Source organism: Marmota monax, unplaced genomic scaffold (assembly GCF_021218885.2).
Source record: "Marmota monax isolate L192 unplaced genomic scaffold, Marmota_monax_Labrador192_F-V1.1 WCK01_AAM20220418_F8-fsc00105, whole genome shotgun sequence".
NCBI lineage: Eukaryota > Metazoa > Chordata > Mammalia > Rodentia > Sciuridae > Marmota > Marmota monax.
Window position 1 is genome coordinate 117,616 of NW_026692947.1, and position 21,461 is coordinate 139,076.

At 45.8% G+C, this 21,461-nt stretch overlaps 1 protein-coding gene across 16 annotated transcripts in view; it reads left to right on the forward strand.

The window, feature by feature from the left end:
* Positions 1 to 17,831: 17,831 nt before the first annotated feature.
* Nfasc (neurofascin) overlaps positions 17,832 to 21,461 on the forward strand; it is a 175,448-nt gene continuing 171,818 nt past the window's right edge. For 10 of the 16 annotated variants that reach the window (XM_058581900.1, XM_058581901.1, XM_046452167.2 and 7 more), the window contains exon 1: positions 17,833 to 17,959. In XM_058581900.1, coding sequence (XP_058437883.1) covers positions 17,853 to 17,959 — 107 coding nt within the window. In that variant the 5' untranslated portion in view covers positions 17,833 to 17,852. Of the gene's footprint in view, positions 18,004 to 21,461 lie in introns of all 16 variants that reach the window. The other 6 variants (XM_058581893.1, XM_058581897.1, XM_058581894.1 and 3 more) reach the window with 2 other exon arrangements.

Sequence of the window (21,461 nt, forward strand, 5' to 3'; positions counted from 1 at the left end):
AATAAATAAATAAATATGGCAGAAACTTCTTCCCAACAAGAATAGGTTAAATGAAGTATGGTACTATTAAATTAATTGGTCATAATGTTTAACTTAAAAGCCAAAATTATTGATGAATCAAGATATATAAATCAGCTGTATCATGACAAAATAAATTGAAGAAATCATGGCTTACACTTGACTTAGAAATTTTTCTAAAATAAAATTATTTATTTGGTGGATTCAATTATGTTCAGCAGTTCATAGTCAACTTTCAGCATAAATATGAAAGAATCATTTCCTAGAAATAAGTTATCAAAGATGAGTTATTCAAAAATATAATGCCATCATGATGTATCAGTGGAGACAAATAATAAATATCTGGCATCCAGAATTAAAAATAGACTTTTCTGGAGATCAGCACAGAAAGGCTGAACATTCTCTTTCAACCTGTAAGAGCCAAGGATAGCCAGGAGTGGTATTACACGCTGTAATCCCAGCAGCATAGGCTGAGGCAGAGTTTCAAGTTCAAAGCCAGCCTCAGGAACAGCAAGACACTAAGCAACTCAATGACACTAAGCAACTCAAACTCTGTCTCTAAATAAATACAAAAAATGGCTAGCGTTGAGTGCTCCTGATTTCAATCCCTGGAACTCATCACCCTGAAAAAAGAGCCAACAACAATATGTTTGTGGTTAGAGTATGGATGTTGATGTCAGATAATAACCTAGGTTTAAATCTAGACTCCCTATGCTGTGGTAATCTAGGCTGCATGATTTGATTTTTGTTAACAGTGAAGTAACACCCAAAAGCTCATATGTGAGACAATCCACCAAGATTTAGAGGTGAAATGATTGGGTTATGAGAGCCTTAACCCAGTTAATCCTCTGATAGAAATTGACTGAGTGGTAACTGAAAGTAGGTAGGGTGTGGCTGGAAGAGGTGGGTCATTGAGGATGTACCTTTGGGGTATACATTTTGTATGTTGTGAGGAGAGTCTCTCTCTCTCTCTCTCTCTCTCTCTCTCTCTCTCTCTCTCTCTTTCTCTCTCTCTCTCTCTCTCTCTCTCTCTCTCATTTATCTAGTTATTTATTTTTGTGGTAGTGGAACTAGAACCCAGGTCCTCATGCATGCTTAATGAACACTACCACTGAGCTATAACCTCAACTCCTATGTTTGATGTATCAAAACACAAAATATGTAGTAATAAAATGACTTGTCAGGCATGTTTGGTACACATCTGTAATCCCAATGACTTGGTAGCCTGAGGCAGGAGGGTCACAAATTCAAAGCCAGCCTCAGAAACTTAGTGAGGCCCCAAGCAATTTTTCAAGACCCTGTCTGTTAATAAAATCCAAAAAAGACTGAAAATGTGGCTCAGTGATTGAGCACCCCTGAGTTCATTCCCTGGCACCAAAAATAAATTTAAAAATAAAAAATAAAACAAAATAACTAGATACATTGCAGCACTGGACAAGCAGAATGCAGAAAGAACAACTTTTTCAGATTTTTCAAAAGTTTTTTAAAGCCACCTACCTGTAGGATAATAAAACTAGATATCCACATTGAATATCCAGTTAGGTTAGTATTCAGCAAGAGAAGGAACTGTACTGTATTATAAACCAGAAAAATAATTTAAATAAAAAATATTTAATTATAAACTTAAGGATGTTTTGATGCCAAACATTTTGAAAAAGCTTAAATAGTTTGGCTGTCTTGACAGATTATAAACTTATTTTATATTACCTTTCCATATAGGAATATCATTTGTCCATCCTTCTGCTTTACATTCACGGAAATTATTCTTACTTAACATTTGATACCTGAAAACATAAAAATAACAGACTGGCAAGAGATTACGTATTTGCATGCAGTTTTTAGCTTAATCCTATTCTGAATGTCTCTCAAAAACTCCAATTTATGGAAAATTAGCAACTTATACGTTTCCTTCCTTCTTTTTCTCTTCCTTTATTTTACCTTCCCTACTATCCTTTCTCCCTTCCTACCATCATTTGTTCTTTCCTTCCTTTCTTCCTTCCTTCCTGTCTTAAATGTCTTTCTCTCCCCCTCTCTTTTTTTCTTTGAAAGACCTGCAGACTCACTAAATAATTTTCATGGGCCTTTGTTTTCTTTATTTGCAAATAAGGATTGTTCTGCTCATTGTACAAGTAAAATAGATGTTCTTCCTCAAAAAAAAAAAAGGAAAATGCTTTTATTTGTGACTAATTCTGTAAGGAAAGAAAACATTTTCATAAACCAAGTTTTAGTCACAGAGCCAAGCATTTATTCTACGTATCACTCATGTAAAGGAAACAAAATAATTGACTACTAAGATAATCCTGTAACTTCTCTACTAGCTAGAATGTACCCTCTTAACAGAGAAAGCAGATTTTCTGGTTATTTTTTTTCCACCTGCACCAGAGATCCATTTATTTCCCAAAGATTTTTCAGATATTCTGCAACATTCTGCAAAAGCCTCCCATGGTCCAAATATTTGGAGGAAAAAGAGAGAAGGTGCCTATTTGATAGTGATTGGCAAAAAAACAGTAGCTCACAATACTCAAACCCAGACAAGCAGAATAATAATAAAAAAAAATTAAGGTTTTTCAAAACTTCTCAAAATTTTTATAATTCCTGTAGGATATCTGCATTGAATATCCAGTTAAATGGTTAGTATTCACCAAGGGAAATAACTAAAGGCAAAATATCAAAAGGGTTAGTTGACTGACAGAAACCAAGGGGTAAAAAAAATCTACTTCACTGGGCTGGGGCTGTAGCTCAGTGGCAAAGTGCTTGCCTTGCACATATGAGGCACTGGGTTCAATCCTCAGCACCGCATAAAAATAAACAAATAAAATAAAGGCATGCTGTCCATCTACAAATGCAAAAAAAATTAAATCTACTTCACCATCTATAACCCGGTCAAAAGATTTATATCCCCTTGAAAATAAATTTAAGAGTTAAATTTATTTTAAATAAAACAATTTTAAAATAACATAAATTACTTTAGTTTGCTGGATGATCTCGACACTTCACTTCACTGATAAATATCAGTGATTTCACTGACAAAGTTCTGTTGGAGACTGAGAATAGCAGGAACTCTCATAGTGAGGCTACAGCAGAGTTACCCCTAGTGGACACAGGGTGAGGTAAAGAGAGCCAGAATCAGAGGCAAGTCTGTTGTTCCCAGGGAACAAACAATAACTGCCTTCCCAGTTCTCTTCCCTGCAGGCTCTGCTGTGTGGCCCATGAGACTTCTGTGTGGCCTGTCAGCTTTCTTCTTTGGGCCTCTGCCTTCTTCTCAGAAAGGATTAGGAGGGGAAGAAAATGCTTCATAGACTAGTCATCCTACTTGAAGACCTGAGGAGAAAGATGGAGGCCCTTGACCATGATCATCAACGAGGACTTGATGACTCATTCCAGCAAGGCTTGCTCACCTCTGGGCTGCCCATGAGAAAATAATCCAGTAAACCATTCCTTCAGCATGGACGAAGCACCTAGTATATGCCAGAATCAGGGCAGGCATTAGAAATAAAAAGATGAATGAGACTCAATTCCTTCATAAGTATCTTGAGATGCTTCAAAGCATAATAAAGGATATGTGGAAAACATTTAATCTACTAAAAAAAATTCCATAAATTGATTTTTTTTCTATAACTTATAGGGTAGCCACACAAGGCTAAACCTGAAATTATTTGGTAGCTAAACCTGAACTGAGTTGACATAAGACAAAGAATGATGGCCTTATTCGTCTCACTTTGTGCATATGATACGGTTCACTGCATAAATATGAAAGTGTTTGATTTACACAGTGCTTACCAAGGCTGTCACATAATGTACAGTCTCTCTATGAAATTATCTTTCTGAATTCTGAAAAATTCCAAATTCTAAAATATACTTGGTCCAAGGATTTCTCACAAAAGATTGTATACTTGCATTTCGTTCAGTCCCTTTGTACAGAAGGAATTCCAGAGGTTTGACGTTCATGGCCACTGTACAAACCACCAATCTCCACAAAGAGCCCCTGGTTGGCAACTGAGATACAAATGTAAGAGCCACAGCATTTCTTTATGGGTGAGCCACACTATGTCCCTTTGAGCTGTCACTGTTAGAGAACACCAGACTACGCTTGGCTGGGAACCCTCCAAAGAATCATGCCACAGCCTAGGATGACTAATTTTGATAATGGTGGTCAAAGGGGACAACTGGGACTGAGCTGACCCACAAAGGCAGGGTGGCCCTCTTTGCAGGTACTGAATAGGACTCTGAGCCTCTGTCTGGTAGTCAGTGTTGCAGTCAGGTTGAGGTCTTACAGGATGGAGAAATTCTCCTAGCAGCTGGGGTCAACCCAGACACAGGAAATCCAGGGGTGAAGGACACACAGAACCCTGTCCAAGAGTCCAGGCCCAACCCCAGACAGTGGGCTCTGTACAGACCTGCAGTCTCAGAGATGGGCCAGGCAAGAGCCAGCAGGGCCTCAATCTGAAAGGCTGCCCAGACAAGAGCCGGTCTGTAGACACAGCACAGAAGATCCATTCCTGCCTGGGATTAAGGCAGGGAGGACTGGATCTCAGGAACAAAACCAGGCTTTTTCAAAAGCATGTCCTCCTGATGCTGAGTTAGTTATACACTAAGTCTCTCCCTGCTTGGGTCTAGTTTGGCCCCTGAGACTGGACATGGACTAGATTCTAGAATGGTTCCTTCTATGGAATGTAGTACCTGGCATTGCAGATCAAGTTCCAATGGGAAGAGAAATTAGGAATTCATTCAGTCCTAGATGCGATGGTGACTTGGGTAGATCCCTGGGAAGTAGAGGATTAACCTTTCCCAAAGATTTGGCTTTTATCTGGTTCCTGGGATGTGACCTCTAAGCCCTTAGAATATTCTGCCTGATAGCTGTCTTTGTTTTGCCTGAAGGTCTTGGGCCAGATAGTCTGACATGCTGACAGTGTGATGAATGGCAGGGCCCTTGGCTCAAACCATATCAGCTTGGTCCCTGGAGGGGCCAGAGACTAAGGTCAGCCATGTGGGCCATCAACCACGCCTCTGTGATTAGCCCCCAGTAAGAATCTCTAGGCTCCAAGGCTTGGGGGGAGCTCTGTGGGCTGGCCACACGGTGGGTACTGTTACATGCCCTTGCTGGGAGATGGAAGCACTGTCCACGTGTCCTCCTTGGGAAAGGACATCTGGTCCCTCCCAGGCCCAGCCCTATGAGCACGATAGCTCTACTGAGATCTGTGAGTCCTTGTAGTAAATTGTGGGACCTGCAGGAGGGCTTGGGACCTCTCAGTGTACACTCCCCCCTCCCTCCCTAGAACAGATCCCTATGGACCCCCAACACCAAGCCCTTTAGTACCATTCTTATTCCCCCAGCTCTCCCCATCTCAGGGGCCTGAGCGGACAGTGCAGTCCCTCTGCAGAGTAGTGTGCCGTGGCTGCCAGCCTCTCTCCATCCCCAGGATTAGGGCCAGTGGGGGTCGGAACAACCCCTTCAGCCTCTAGCTGCTCCAGACAGAGGATACTGTTCCATTGTCACCCTCCCTCACACTCTGATAGGCTACTCCTCAAGTCCAGTTAGGGTTCTAAACATAGGATTTGTGCATAATGGTTTATTAGCAATGATTTCAAGAGATCCTATATATGGGCTGGGGTTGTAGCTCAGAGGGAGAGCACTTGCCTAGCACGTGTGAGGCACTGGGTTCGATTCTCAGCACCACATATAAAACAAACAAATAAATAAAGTCCATCAATAATTAATAAAAATATTTTTAAAAAGGAGATTCTATATAAATAACTTGCCCTGAACCCACGGCATGGAGAAGGCTCGTGGTCACAGTGAGACCTCCAGATAATTCTTTCTAGTCTCCAGTCTTCGGTTTCCTACCTATAAAATGGGGGAAATAATACCTGTCTTCTCTGCTCCGTAGCTTGCCAAGACTAATTATAGTGCCTGTTACGTTTTTTTTACAAACTGCAGAGTGATCTTCAAACTTCCAGAAAGAACATTTTTAGAAAGAACGCAGAAGGTTCTGCGCTGACCCTCTTTGGATAAAGGTCCAATTTTTGTCTGTTTCCTACATCTCCACTTTTCTTTCTTTCTTTCTTTCTTCTTCATCTCCACTTTTCTTAGAAGATATTTTCTTTTATTACAGAGCAATCTAAAATAATGACCTTCAAGAAAATTTCAAAAACAGAATTTAGGGCAGGGGAATACATTTCACTCACGCCCCTATTTCTTTAAACATGTATTTTTAATTGACTAGAACATAGGAAAACGTTCCTTTCTTCACATGTTCACATTAGTACCTTCTCTTTTCCACCAGGGACGGTTAGCCTTGGCATTGGATGCACTTCTACTGGGCTCCCTTCTCTCTCCCACTTCATCCTGGAAGCTGTCCTGGTTGTCCCAGCCAGTCCCTGCACAGCACCTACACCCTCAGGGACGGAGCATTCCCACCTGGGCAGTCCAGGCAGTGAGAGCGGGGTCATTACCCTGCTGACCCCAGCAGGTGACAGCCGGATCCTTCCCAACAAACTGGAGAGCAGGAAAAGTAACCGTGATTATGCAGATGGCCTCCCCAAGACTGGGATCTGCCCTTGCCCTCCCAGGACATCCTCAATCCCTCTGCCCTCTGTTGCCTGCTTTGCTCCCCCGAGAAGACTAAAGAAAGACCAGAGGGATGAAGAAGCCTTTTCATGAAGGTCATAGCCGTGACCAAGTCCCCACCACTGCCACCTACTCCTGCGAAAAGAAGCAATCCACCAGAAGCTAAAAACCTAAAGATTTCCCCTAAACTTTATTTTCTACTCTCAAGTAAATCTTCCTTTTTCTTTAAGACATACAATGTTTTTGGTTAAAGACACAGACTCTAGAGCCATGCCACAGGGGTTCAAATCCAGCTCTCCCGTTTGCCAACTTGACCTTGGGCTAAGTATTTAACCTGACTTTGGTTTGGTTACCTCATGGCATTGATGGAATGACTCAATTTATTTCCTATATCATGTTCTTAGACCAGAGACAGGTACAAAGTAATTGCCGCTTGTGTTAAGTATTATTATTTTAGGATAAAATATATAGTTATTTACGAAGTAGATTATGAAACTTTCCCCCATCCCATCCCTGGCCCTAGAAAATCTGAGCAAATCTGACGATCCACAAAGCTATGCCATTCTAGAACCCTGGACACAGTGCTGATGACCCCATGTTGAAAAGCCTGGAAGAAGAAATAAGTTGAGCCCACAGTGACTCCAATGCAAATCCTCGGATCAGGGTCTTTGTTGCCTATCAGACCCATTTTTTTTTCTTCCTTGTTGCCAAAACCCCTTTGTCTGCCCCAAAGCCCAGCTCCTCCTTGCTTGACCACTGGCTTCCGTCACCATCTCACACTGCTCTTAAGCACAGGTCTGTCAACCTTGGTGCTCTTTGTCCGTGTTTAATTCAACTTGGTGAACACTGGTTGAGAAGAGGAATGTGGGAAGCAGGAGAAAGAGGCAGTTGGGAAGCCAAGATGTGTCGAGATAAAGACTCTGCCAGGTCCACAGATGCTCTGTGTGGAACTCACTGTCCAAAATAGCCCTTAAGGCAAGGGGCCTAGATTTCTACTCTGTGTGAGTTGTCACTGGTCACTGTGACCTCCAGGCATCTCTGGAAGAGGCTGCTCCTGTCAGCCAGGGCCTGGGTCCAGAGAAGGACATAGGTGTGAGCCCTTCGCCATTCACAGGAGCTGACGGGTGACATCAGCCACCACCAAGGTGGGGGTTGGTGGGTGTATCGGTCAGCTTTGCATCACTGTGACCAAAATACCTGATAAGAACAAGTTAGAGGAGAGCAAGTTTATTTGGGCTCACGGTTCAGAGATTCAGTCCATGGTCAGCCAAGTCCATTGCTCTAGGCCTAAGGTTTGACTGTACACCATGGCACAAAGGGGTGGCAGAGGGAAGCTGCTCAGGAAAACGTGGCCAGGAAGCAGAGAGAGAGAGAGAGAGAGAGAGAGAGAGAGGAGGGAAGAAGGAGCTGCAGGGAAGAGGCACCCTCCTAGGGCACACCCCCAGTGACCCACCTCCTTCAACCAAGTCCCACCTGCCTACAGTTACCACCCAGTTAGTCCATTCAAACTAGGATGGGCTGGTTAGATCACAGCTCTCACAATTCAATCAATTTGCCTCCAAACATTCCTGCACTTCAACCCAGGAACTTTTGGGGGACACTTCACATCCAAACCTTAATAGTGGGTGCCCAGCAGTGCCTGCTCCATCTGGTTTCCACGTCTTTATCCCCCCCACACACACACACACACACTTCTTTAAAACGTGCATCGAACTCTAAGCTCATGGAGGTTGTTGGGGGAAACCATGACATGAAATTCTAAACTGAAAGTAGCAATCACAGGGACACACACGTGACTGAGAGGCTCCCAGTCAATAATGTGCCACAGCCAGCTCGTCAGCATACGGGAGCTGACTGCTGAATGTTCGGGAGCTTGGCAACTCAGTTGTGAATTCCACATATGCCTGTATTAAAAATTAAAATATATCCACGGACACATAATTGCATTCAAAAACAAAAGTAGAAACAATCCAAAACGCATCTTTTCCTAGTTTCTTTACTCTAGTTCATACCTTCTGTGACCTGGGGGTCATTAGGTCCATGGAATCTGTGGGGTGCCAAAGCCATACAATGGTGAGCTGTGGCAGATTGCCTACTCGAAGCTCTGACGTTATGGTGGGACTGTGAAATTGAGAACTCAACCCACAGAAATGGAAAACCACACTTCAGGGCTCCTTCCCCCCAGGGAACCAGATATTAAACCCCAGCAAATCCCAGCTTCAGGTGGACTCTGGAAATGACACAGTTTATCTGAGTCCCAGCTCCAATGAGGGGGTGACACATAAGCACTCCGTGGATGACAGCATTTCCCCTGCTCCTAAATCCTAGACCATTTGGAGCCCCGAGAAGGAATAAATGAACGATGACTTAATAGAGAAATTCTTTGTGGCTAATTTACTCTTGGACTTAAAAGCTTAAAAGGTAGCCTGCATAAACCCTGTGAAATTGCTACAAATCTGCATATATTTAAAAGCAGACACCATCCCATCTGCTGGGCATCAGTCCACTCCCCTGGGTCCTCCTGCCTCCTGCCACCCACCTAGCCACTGAGCTCAGGTGCGGAGCTTAGAGACAGGCGGTGTAGAAGCTGATTTTAAACAGGCCTCTCCCCCTTGCCCACTTCCCAGGGGTTCTGTGCCAATCAATTGGCATTAATAAGATAAACTAATTGGGGGTGTCCTGGATCACAGGCCGAGTTCTCAGCTGCTGCCTCTTGGCTTCTGGCCCAACTCCTGATGATCCCGATGGCCAGCAGGAATTAAGGGCAGGAGTTGGGGGTAGGACAGACTAGAAAGACAAGAACCTGGGGTTCAGGGTCCCAGGCCTGCAGCACAGGGCCATAAAGTGGAGGTGAAGACCCCCCTCTCCTTTCTCCATCCTGATGGGTCTCATCCAGTGCAGAAGAAGGGAACCTCCTCACCCATTTGGACCTACAGTTTTCTTGGCAGAGTGAAATCGTCACACACAGGAGGTAGAAAGGATTCTCAGAAAAACAGGATTCACATTTTTTTTGCTAGCGCACTAAGATACGGGGTCTGACAAAGGAGTTTACACATTTGCTCTGTGTAAGGGAAAGCGTCAGCAAGACCATTTGGAGGCAGAAATGTTGCAATGGATGGGACATTTCAGTGGTTTATGGAAAAACAATAAGAAAGGCCATCGTAAATCTCGCCTCACCCAGAAAATCAGTGGCTGCCATGTTAGAGATCTGTGGTTGCTACAGGAAGGCAACTATTTCATTTGGCTGTATTTCAATAGCTGGCAGATTAATTCTGTCTTATATGTTTATTTCTCTAGGAAATAATTCTAGCAAAGTCACGTCCATTTTACCCATAAGAAGGAAAAAAAAAGACATTCATTTTCAGACTCTGGGGACAGTTAGACCTCCTATATTTCTTTCCTTTGATCTGTTCATTTATTTATATATTCGGTGATACCTGATCAAAATCTGTTTCCTTCATTTAGGCTGTATTCATTCCTCAAGGAGGCATTTCTTATAAGATGCTTTTAGATGTTCTCATGCCTGTCTTAAACTACAAATACTGGCGAAATCCTTTGGTCAGCACCCAGCACATCATTGCACACAGGAAGCACTTCACTCTGTGAAAAGTTGTGTAGATTGGGCACTGCAAAACTCCAGGTGATACCAGTTATAAGGTCATCCAATGCTGTTCCATAGAACTTTCTGTGATGATTGCAATGTTCTGCCATCTGGGTTATCCAATGCAGTAGCCACAAGGCACATGTGGCTCTTGTGTACTTGAAATGTGCTTAGTGTGATTGAAAGAACCGGATTTCTCATTTTTGTTAATGTAAATTTAAATCACCGTGAATGGACTGTATGGTCTGTGTCCATAATAATTCCGTTCTCATTCACTTGTCCACTCAAAAAATATTTATGGAGCTTCAGTTACGAGCAGTGTACTGTGCTAGGCCCTATGGGTACACAGAGTACAACCCTCCCTAGTGAGGAAATTTCCAGGCAAGACACTCAGTGAGCTGAGGGCAAAGGGGAGAGCACCTACTGTGTGCACTGCTACCCCGGGGGGAGGGCTGGGTCTAACAGGTAAGAGGCTTTCTTTAAGTAAGAGAGTTTAATTTGGGTCTTGATCTAGAATCATGCCACAAAGAGAAGGTAGGTGAAGAGGGCTCAGAAGGAAAGATTATTGGGGGGTCTTAACCAGGGGTCTATGGTAAAAAGCTGTCTTGGTGGTTGGTTGTGCACAGAACTCTCAAGACTGTTAACACAAGCAAGTTTGCAAGACAGACTGCAAAAGGAAAGGCTCTTCTGTTTTCTAAATCCCAGGATTCCCAGCTGGGGAGGGACAGGGGTCTGAAGCAACCTGCAGAGGTGATCTGTCCTCAAAGGCCTCCAGAAAACCACACTTCTATACATTAGAGAGGGAGAGAGAGAAAGTTTGCAGTTGGGCTTCTCTTCTTGCTGGTTGCCTCGTTGGAGGTAGGAGAGAGAGAAATGTTTACTCTTAATACTATTGTTAATAAACTGGTATAGGCCTTCCATTGGGGTAGAGAAAGACTCCAGAAGCCCTACTTCTCTAACACATTTATGCAGGTGAATTTGAGTGTGGTCTCTCAAGGTGGAACTATGCCCTGTATGAAAGGGGCACCGGGTGTTCTGCCCTGGGCCTTGCTCTCGGTTCAGGGCTGGGGCCGATGCCCGGGCCTAGAGTCCAGGCTGGGGAATGGCTGTTCAGAGCTCCCTCTCCATTTACTCATCACCCTGCCTGATGGTGGTGGAAGGCCAACCCCACATGCCTTGGGGAGGACTCTGCCCAGAAGCTAGAGGCTTGTGTTTGGCAAGTAACCTCATGAACTCAGCTCTGCGGCTGGCCCTCAGCAGTGGTGGGCAAGAGGCAAATACCAAGGAGTGTTCCCCCACCTACCTCTTCAAAGCAGGAAATGAAAAAAGCAGTTGGAAAGAGACTCTCCAGCCTGGAACCCGATGAGTCCTTGCTTTCCCTTGGTACTCCCCAGGATGTGGGGCTGAAGAGACTAGGTACCTAAGAATGTGCCAGGTGGGGAAGTGGTAAGGGGTAAGGGGCCTCCAACCTGCCATTGCTCTGGGCCTCCAGCAACTGTGGGTTGGCTAGAAGAGAGCAGGGTCAGAGCCCAGGCTCTTGGTTCCCTCCCTCCTTCCCTGAATTCTACGTACAAGTTTGGGAACATGATTTTCCCTCCTGGCCCAAGAAGAGGGTATGAAAAACTGAGGGAGAGAGATCAAGGAGTCCAGCTTCCAGGGGGACTGGTGGAGGAAATCTTGGCCTTCCTGGCCTCCTTCATTGCAAGGGACCTAGATTGCCAGAGCTTTCTAACATTTGCATCCTCTGAACATGCTGCCAGCTTGCTTTCCTCTACCCTCATCCATGCGCCTGCTGTAGCTCAGCTTGGCTGTCTATCACTTTGTTCCTGTTCTTCCTCGTGATGCCAGGACTTCTGTCCTTCAGTGGGCCACTGAAGGGTGGGGTGCAGTGGAGAAGAGGCACACTCTGGGGCCTCTGAGGTCTTCGCTTAAACCCCAGTCCCCCATGTACCTTCTACAAAGTTAGGGAGCAGTCCCCAAACCACTCTCAGGTCAGTGGTTTGCTGGAGGGACTCAGAACTCACTGTGCTCAATGGTTATGGTTTATTAGAGCAAAACGATCCCAACTAACATCAGCCAAGAGGAGAGAAAGGTGTGCAGAGCCCAGAAGAGTTCCCTGCATGGACAGAGTTCCGGGTAGAGACATCTCTGAATTATTCTGTGGACAGTGTGTGATGACATGCACAGAATATTGCCAACCAGGAAAGCTCTCCTGAGCCTCAGTGTCAGAATTTTTACAAGGGGTCAGTTATGGAGGCACAGACGATCACTCATAGGGCAGACCTGAGATTCTGGCCCCTCTGGAGGTTGAGCCGATTTGCACCCAAAAACCTCACCATGGGTCACATTGTTAGCACTGACTATCTGCAGGTGGACACATTCTTGGCAGGCAGGACTTTCCAAGGGCTCAGAGGTCACTTCCTAGGAACCAAGGGCCAAAGTCTGACTTTCTCAGTTAATCCTTTCCCACATCCAGCAGTGTGATGTTATGACATTGCATAATGTTGTGACTCTTACTGGCTGCTCTAGTTCCTCCACTGTAAGTTGGGGGCAATAATTCCTACCTTGCTGGTGGGGTGTTTGTTGTTGTTGCTTTTTTTTTTTTTGGTGAGGATCAAGTAACACAAGATATGTGAAGGGTCTTGTATATTAAAGGGTTCAACAAAATGATCTCCCTCCTAATCTTTTTCTCCATTTTTTTTTTTTTTTTTTTTTTTTGGTTTTCCTACCATATTGGGGATTGAACCCAGGGCACATCTACCACTACATCCCCAGCCCTGTTTTTTTGTTTGATTTGGTTTTTTGTTTTTGTTTTTTTTGTTTTTTTTTTTTGAGACAAAGTATCACTAAGTTGTCCAGGTTGGCCTCAAACTTGCCATCCTCCAGCCTCAGCCTCCAAGGGAATTACAGGTGTGTGTCCAGCCATTTTCCCTCCTGACCTTACTCTGACCCATCTCCTAAACTAGCTCAGAGCATTGTGCCCTCTTTCTTCTTCCCATCCCTTATCCTAACTTGCTTTTATTTTGTCTCCCAGAAAAGTAAAGTACCCTACATGTTGTTACTAATTTGCATTTTCTAGTTTTAAATAGCAAGCAGTTTACTGATAAGTACGTAGTTTCAACTGAATTAATAAATTCACTTGAACAGGTGACAACAATCATGTCAAAAGAATAAATGCCTCCTAACTATCCGAAAATTTGTGGTGACTCGGGCTATCATATAGATATCCAAAATCACTCAGAAGACAAGTCTTAAAGAAGATTCGTCCTCTTATTAGTCCATATAGAATAGGTTCACATACTACCTGGAATCTGTAGAATCCTGTAGATGATTTCAACCAAATATGACCTGCACTTAACATGGCCTTTAAAAAAAAATCTAATGTTGGGTGGTGAGGCTTTTGTTTCCTTTCAAAGCAATTACTCTTACAAATATTTGATTTTGGATCATTTGAGCTTTTTGCAATCATAATGTCACCCCTTTGGATACCATAAACATGACAGCTAAGATTTTTCTGCAAAGTCAATATCTGAATTGTAAATTCTGGCTCCATTGAGGGTCCAGGACGCATTACAACACCACCAATGTATTCAAAATCATAACGGGCAATACAGTCATCCTGAATAGGACAGCTCACAAGTCAAAGGTTCTTCCCAGAACACACATAATTCTATGCAGCCTCTGCTACTGTAGGACTTAGGTCTGTTCTATAATATGTTCAATTTTAGGGTAGTTTCAGGGCCTCTAGGGAGAAAAAAAGAGACAGCATATCTCAAAGCATACGTGGGCGATTTATGGTTTCAGGATTCCTCTGACCCTAAAAAACCCAGAAGACCTTCACCCAAAAGCTCAGGTTGGCCTTTCTCACCCCTTAAGTTCCTCTTAATTACATTTTCTCTTTAAAAGATTTGTGTGTACATTATCATCTTTAAAAAGAAACGTTATACTTCTCCACTGCATTCATGATAATTCATTTACTCGTTGCCCTCTTCGTGGGCTGCACTGAGTATCCTGTGCTTACCCATCTCTGCGGCTTATACCTGTGTGTCTGCAGGCCAGATTCTCAGAGGTGGCGCTTATGGATTCATTAAAAGTCTTGATGGTTCTGCCAAATTGTTCTCCCAAAAGGCCAAACCAGGTTAACTCTTTGCCTATAATGCATGAGTCGGCCTCACTCCCTGCACCTCCTGGGAATCATGTGGAAGAAGATGGCTTAGAGGGTGTAACAGGCACTGCTGAGGCCCTGCCCTGCCCCTCAGCATTCAGCATACCTGTGCATGTCCCGGACACATGAGTAGAACAACTTGGAGGAGGTCTCATATTTGCCTACCAGGCAGCCCCCTCCTCTGAGCCAGAAAGTCCTGTGACTCCGGATACCAAGGAAGGCCAAGGAAGCTCTTGTTCCTTCACCCTGGGGGTTTCTGAGGGTTTCTGCTCTTCTCAGGCCCAGATTTAATTTCTTTACACCAGGACCCTGAGACTTGAGTTCCAGTTCAGTTCCAACCACCAAACTACCACGTGATCTTTCCCTACTCTGGGCCTCAGTTTTTCTTTGCTGTTAAAAAACAAAAATGAAAGAAGGGAAGGGGTAATAAGGGGCAATAACTAACACTTGATAACAGATGATTTTTGTTTACAAAGTGCCTTATTTCATTGATTCTCACTTTAACCTCATTTTACAGATAAGAAAAAGAAGTTACACGGGCTGCCCAAGTTCACTGTTTGCTAGAACTTTCCTAGCAAAACGTGTTTTCCTTCAACTTGACCATATCGGAATATTCTAGTATTTGTGAATCTAAAAATTTTAGGGCCTATCTTAAAATAGCAAAGCAGTTTTAAGTAGGCACTTTAGACACATCTGGGCTTCAAATTGTTACTTGGGCAGGTTTTTTGAGCTTTGATTTTTCCCATCTAGAATAACAATGGTTAACATTTATTGAGTTTATCCTTGTTATAGGGCAAACCTTGTCCTACATGAATTATTTCATTTTTTTTTACAGCTGCCCTGTAAGGTACTATAATTATCCCCATTTTGCAGATGAAGAAACCGAAACAGCAGGGCAGTGGGTATGGAAGAACCAGTAGAAAACTGGAACACATCAAAAAGCTTCAGAAGAGCTCCTTCAAGAAAGTGAAATCAGTAGAATACCTGATGGATGTGAATGTATTGTCATAGACGATCAATGGACAACTTAGGCTTAAACTATAGGTACTGTACATAAAAACAAAACAAATTAAAAAATGGCAAATATTAACTCCAGGAAAAACAAAAAGATTTCAGGAAACTAAATGATCAGTTGTGAATGGGATTTAAGCGGTCATAATAGATACTAATTCTGATATAACCAACACCAAGATGTGACTAAATTGGGAGGCAAGGGGAGGGAAGAAAAAAGAGTTAATGTAAGGTCAAGGGGAAGGTGAAAGATGAAAGATTGTCCTTCATAGGATGAAATCAAGAGTCAGTGCCCAAACAGAAAAAGCAAGAAGTAGCAATACAGCATATTATTTAGAGATATGGAGGCCATAGCCATAAAAACAGCTCAAAAGAATGGAAAGGGATAACTTCTGGAGAAAACATGGGGAAAATGTACTTTGTAAAAAATCCTGTAGAATGATGGGACCTGGATTCATTTATGTGTTTGTAGAGCTTTGATAATAGTTTTAAAAAGCAATAAAAGGAAAATAAATAAATTGCCCAAGTTTACCCAGCTCTGATACGGTAGAGACAGAATTGTAGGATGCTTCTGGAGTTGATGGCACAGCCGCCGTGCAATACCACCTATAACGGATCTACCTCCTAGCACTAGAAGCAGCTGACATACAACAGGTGCTTAGGAAGAGAGATTTGTTTTCTTTATTCCATGGAGTCACTTTCAATAAGGAGAAGCCCTGCCCTAGATCCAGACCTGAGGTGCCTTGGTGCTTTTAAGTGTCTTTCTTTTTAAATGTTTTCCAAATGATCCTCCAGTGTCCAGGACCTGCCAGGACCAGGAGTGGCATCTGGACAGTGACCCCAGTTTCCAAATTCTTCCCTTCATTCCTTGGACATTCCCTGGAAATTCCTTCCTGCCCCCCTTGGTTGGGGTTGACCAGTTTCTTGAGAAACTCCAGAATGGATACAATGGGGTTGTTCTGCTCCAGGGTATACTGTTTCATTCACAGGATTGTAGGAGATCCGGCACCAGGGTGCTGCTGAGATGCTGATTTTGAGTGGCTCAAATTGTATAGACAGGCGCATTGCAGAAAATCTTTGCCCAAAGTCTCTGATACCAGAAGCAGTTTTGCTTTCAGGTCCTGCCATGTCAGCCCTCCTCCCTTTCCCAATGGATAGGCTTTGCCCAAATTCCTGTAGGTTTCAAATAATCTAATCAAAGAGAAGAACATTTTATCAGTTACCTGGATGATTCATCTATCATTAGTAGTCATGCTTGCCTTCTGCTAGTATTTACTGAGCATCTACAATGTGCTGAGGGGGATAATATAGAGAACAAGATGCATTCTTCTATTCAGAGTTTACAAACTGGAGAAGGAGACAGAGAGGCAGCCAGGTGGTCCCTAGATAAGAGCTGTTTGAGCACAGAGGCAGGGGAGTGCAGCGATGCTTTGAATGGGGCCTCAGACGGGACTGTAGTTTGGATGGGGAGCTGAACTAGAAGTTCTTCCAAAACTAAGATTCTGATTCCCCAGTTGGGATCTTTCCACTGTTTCAGGTGGTAACTCTAAGCCGGGGTCTCTATGCTTGCACATTAGCCCTGGCCTAATGGATTCTTCAAGTCAAAGCTAGAAGCGTCCTGGGACAATCATGCAATCAATTTTTCATGGCTCCTTTGAAGAAACCCAGGAGAAGTGTCTTGCTCATGTGACAGTTACAGAGAGAGGACGGACATCTGAATCTTTGGTTTTCAAGTCCCAGGCTTTTTCCATCCTAACTCAAATCTGGGACAGGGGTCTGAGTCTCCCTAGGGTGGGTAAAAACCTCCCATTTTAAAAAGAAGATTCCAAGACTACCAGCAGTAGTCACAGCCCCAACTCCCGATCCAGCAACCACTAAGCCACATCTCCAGCCCTATTTTGCATTTTCTTTAGAGATAGGGTCTCACTGAGTTGCTTAGCTTTTGCTGAGGATGGCTTTGAACTCGCCATCCTCTTGCCTCAACCTCACAACCGCTGGTATTATAGATGTGAGCCATTGCGCCTGATTCAGGTCCAGCAACTCTTAATCAAGAAACATTCCTGAGGCGTCTACCTTAAGCAAGTCTCGGTGCTACACCCTGGGAACACGATCTGTCCAACAAATTCCTGCCCGCAAGGAGTCACCGTCCGTCTTCTGGTGAAGGGGTATACACAGGACAGATACTCTGGGTAGTCAGCACGTAGTAGGCGCTCAGCGAATGGAACCGTGCACTGAGTATTATTTTCAGTCTGCAAAAAGGTCTCAGAGCTGGCTGAGAAGAGAAAGGAAGGTTTCATGCAGTCCAGGCTGCGCGAACTACTCCCTATCGCGCAGGGCAGGGCGCGCCCAGAGCCTCCTTCCCTCCTCCGTGCTCCGGTCCCCGCTCAGCAGGCGCTCGCCGCACGGAGGGAGGGGCGCGGGGGCGCGCACGCAGGCTGTCGGGGGCGCGCCGGCCGCCCGGGGACGCGCACGGGCTAGTCTCTGCCCTAATGCGGCGGCTGGCGACGAGAGGCGCTGCAGGGGACGTGGGGGAAGTGGCGGCGCCGGCAGCGGACAGCTCGGACTGCGCCCGGGTCCGGAGCCTGAGCCCTTGGAGGTAGGGGAGCGCGGACACCCGAGAGATAGGCTGGAAGTAAAATGGTAAAACGGGGATCATGGAAACCCATCTAGCGACACCCCCTTGTTCCCGCCCTCCTCTGTCCGTCTCCATCCTCCGACCTGACCCCATCCCCCTCCGTCCGCGTCCCTATGCCTTCTCCTGTCCACATTGTCATCTGTCCCGAATCATCCAATTCTTGTATGTTTCCAGCGCACCCTCACATCATCCAGCTCCTACCCTCTCCTCACCCCAACACCCTTTCCATCTCGTTGGCAGTATCCCCTCCCCCTTCCTGCATCCTCGCCCTTTCCCCTCTCTTCTCTGTCCCCATCTCATCTATGAGCCCTGCTGGCCCTTATACCTCTGTTTTCCTCAACACCCCACTTTTTATCACCCTATTCGTTCCTATTTCTCCTGCCCTGACACCAGCCCCTCTCCTTGCCCTCCCCCATCTCTTCCCCATCCCTTGCCCCCCAGTCACTCAGCTGAGTGCCTGTCTCCCCACTAGCTCCCTCACCCTTTCTGTCCTCCCCCAGTTCACCTCTGCACACCCTGTCCCAGCCTCTTCCCAGCTGCCTCTTGGTTTCCTCTCCTGCACCATGGTCCCTCTCAAGAACCCCACCTAGTCCCCAGGCTCTCAGATGGCCCGCCACATCACCTTCTCCACCTGCCTGTCCCACTGCTGCTTGGAGCCCCACAGCTTGTCCTCAGCTCCTTACTGGCCCTAGCACTCCTTCTCTGCTTAGGGCGGCCTCCAGCTTCAAAGGCCCAATGTACTTTCTGTTGTGGACACAACCCACTTTCACCCATTTCTGCATGTTTGATCCTGTCCACGGCTGACGAGGAGGGAGACTGGGGGTTAGTAGGCCTCTGTGTTCCTCTCCAGCCATCCTTCTTCTCAGGCTGTTTAGGTTTGTTTCCTAGATGGACTTGGGAGGGGTGCTGAGCACAGGGAAACTAGGATTGGAGAGGTGCAGGGTCCAAGGGGACAGATAGTAGGCTCATCCTGGGCCTCGTTCTCAGCCTTGGGGTGTAAAAGGCCTGGGTGAGAACCCCTGCTGGAGTGCTAGAAAATTTTGGATTTTAGAAAGGATTCTTCCTCAGCCTCTAAGTCAGCACTTTGGCACCGGGAGCTGTCATGAGTGTGGCCCATGGGCTGGGCTGAGTGGGCAGAGTGCTGAATCACCTAGACTCTGGTCCCCATGGCAGCCCCTCTGCTGCCCTGAGCCAGGGTCTGCTTCTGGTTCCTTCCTTGGTTTTTGGCATGGGCTGTGTGTGTGTGTGTGTGCGTGTGTGCTGGGCAGAGATGCCTCTTCCCTCAGTCTGGAGGAGTGGACAATGCCCCTTTTCTGCCTGTCTGTCTCCCTGGCATGAGGGCCTGGTGTGTCTCATCTACCCTTGGAACTGTGGTGAGCCCTGCTGGGCTCCGGTCAAATCTCCAGCAAGGCAAGGGCAGGCCGCAGGGCTTTGAGAACTGGTTGGGCAGGAGTTGAATGGTTTCGATGGGGCTAGAGATGGGCACATTCAGAACCTGTAAAACTTTAAGCATAAGTAGAAGCCCAGGGAAAATGTGCCTGGAGATGGAAGCCCTGGGAAGGGGGCTATACCAGCTGTGGAGGTGGGACTGGTAGAGGAGGGCAGGCAGGGGCCCGTGCCCCTCTATTGTGAGGAGGATTGGCCTTGCAGAATGAGTCGAAGGAGATGAGGGTCTACTACCCATGGAATACATTCTACCTTTTACCCTGACCGAGCTGGCACTTCTGAGGGAGCAATTTCTCCCCCTAGTCTTTGGATTTAGCTGAAGGCATGTGTATGTTGGAGAGAGAGCGAGAGAGAGGGAGAGAGAGAGAGAGACAATGATACCGAGGAAGAAAGAGACTTAACACTTAGCTCCAGAACTTGTGTTTGCCACTGTGAAACAGAAAATGACAGCCCATTTCCTGTCTTGGGGACCTCATCTGAAACTCAGAGGCTTAAATTGGAAGGTGAAGAGCAAACTGCCCACAGATCCTGTCCCTTTTCTGCAAGGCTCCCCACTTTGGAAATCTGAACAGTTGGACTCTTTCAGATGATGCGTGGCAACTCTCTACCTGCCTCCGGCAGGGCCTCCTAGGGCTCCTGCATCTGGGGCACTGGCTGCCCCCTGCATTGTTACCCTTCTCTGTCCCCTCCCCATCATGGGTGGGGGTGGGGCGGAAGCTTCCCCTGGCATCAGTGGCTCAGGGCTGCCAGCTTTTCCTGGTACGGGGAGGAGGCATCACCTGCAGCTGTTGTCGAGAGCTGATTGGATTATGGTTCTGACGTCGAAGTGCTTGATTGGGGCTCAGGTTAAGTGGGGGATTCTGATAACAGCGTACATATTTTCCAGTTTTGCCCAACGAATTTCACCCCTTGCCCTCTTGTTTGGCCTCACAAAGGCTACGGGGAGCTAAACCAAGGGACAAAGAGAAAAGCCAGCTCCCCAGAGAGCTGGGACAAGACCTGCCAGTTTGTGCCTTATGGGCTCCCTGTGGGCTGCACAAGACTGTATACAGTGTTTCAAGGGCTGGTCCTTTCAGGGGCACATTGTGGAGATGGCTTAAACCTGGGGGTTTTGTTTTGGCTTTGGATTTCCGAGTGGGACAGATCAGAGGAGGGTCCTATTTTTGCAATGACTGAGAGTCAGGATTCCAAGGCTCTGATTACTCTGTCGCAACCTATTTCCTACCTTTGGTACCAGGCCTCTCCCTCAGGCTGATTGGGAGGCCAGAAGTATACTGAGATCTTTAAGACCATCCAAGAGTTTAAGATCTTTAAGACCATCCAAGGTGTGTAAGGATCTGACCTTTGACTTTAGAAAAAGACATTTTTAGATGAGAAAGGGGGAGGCAGAGAAGTTCAGCTCTCAGCCTGTTCAGCTGGGGGTGGGTGCTGGGGGAGGGAAGAAACAAGAGGAACTGAAATCTGGATCTGTAACTTATTCATTTCGCAGATATCCAGTTAGCCCTTCACTGTGCTGCTCTGCTAGGCTCTGAGATTACAGAGAGGAAAAGTAAGGCAGACTTGGAACTCTCAGAGGTCCCAGCATCATGGAAAAGAGAGACAGGTAATCAGACAGCAGGATCTCAAATTCTTGGGGTGTCAGCCCCCTCCTCAATGGCTGGGAAGAGGGCTTGGTCAATGTCATTAGGAATGGTAGCAGAGCTGACTCTCAAGTTGACTGTCAGGAAAAGGGTGAGGGAGGAGGTGAGATTCAGCTTATCAGATCCCCCAGCTGGAGGGGAGCTGGAGGGGTGTAGCTGAATCCCCCTGGGTACTGCTACAGCTTCATTCAGAAACACTGACAGGGAACTTTGGGTCGAGGTCGCAACTGCTTTACTCCACCAATGCCGGCTCCTAAGAACTTGCATTTTAGAGGCATGCTCTGAAAATGCTTAGAATGCCAGAGCAAACAGAGGAAGGAGGCCCATTCTGCCCTCAGGGAGCTTCCAAACTGATGGCGGAATAGCAGGTACCTGCA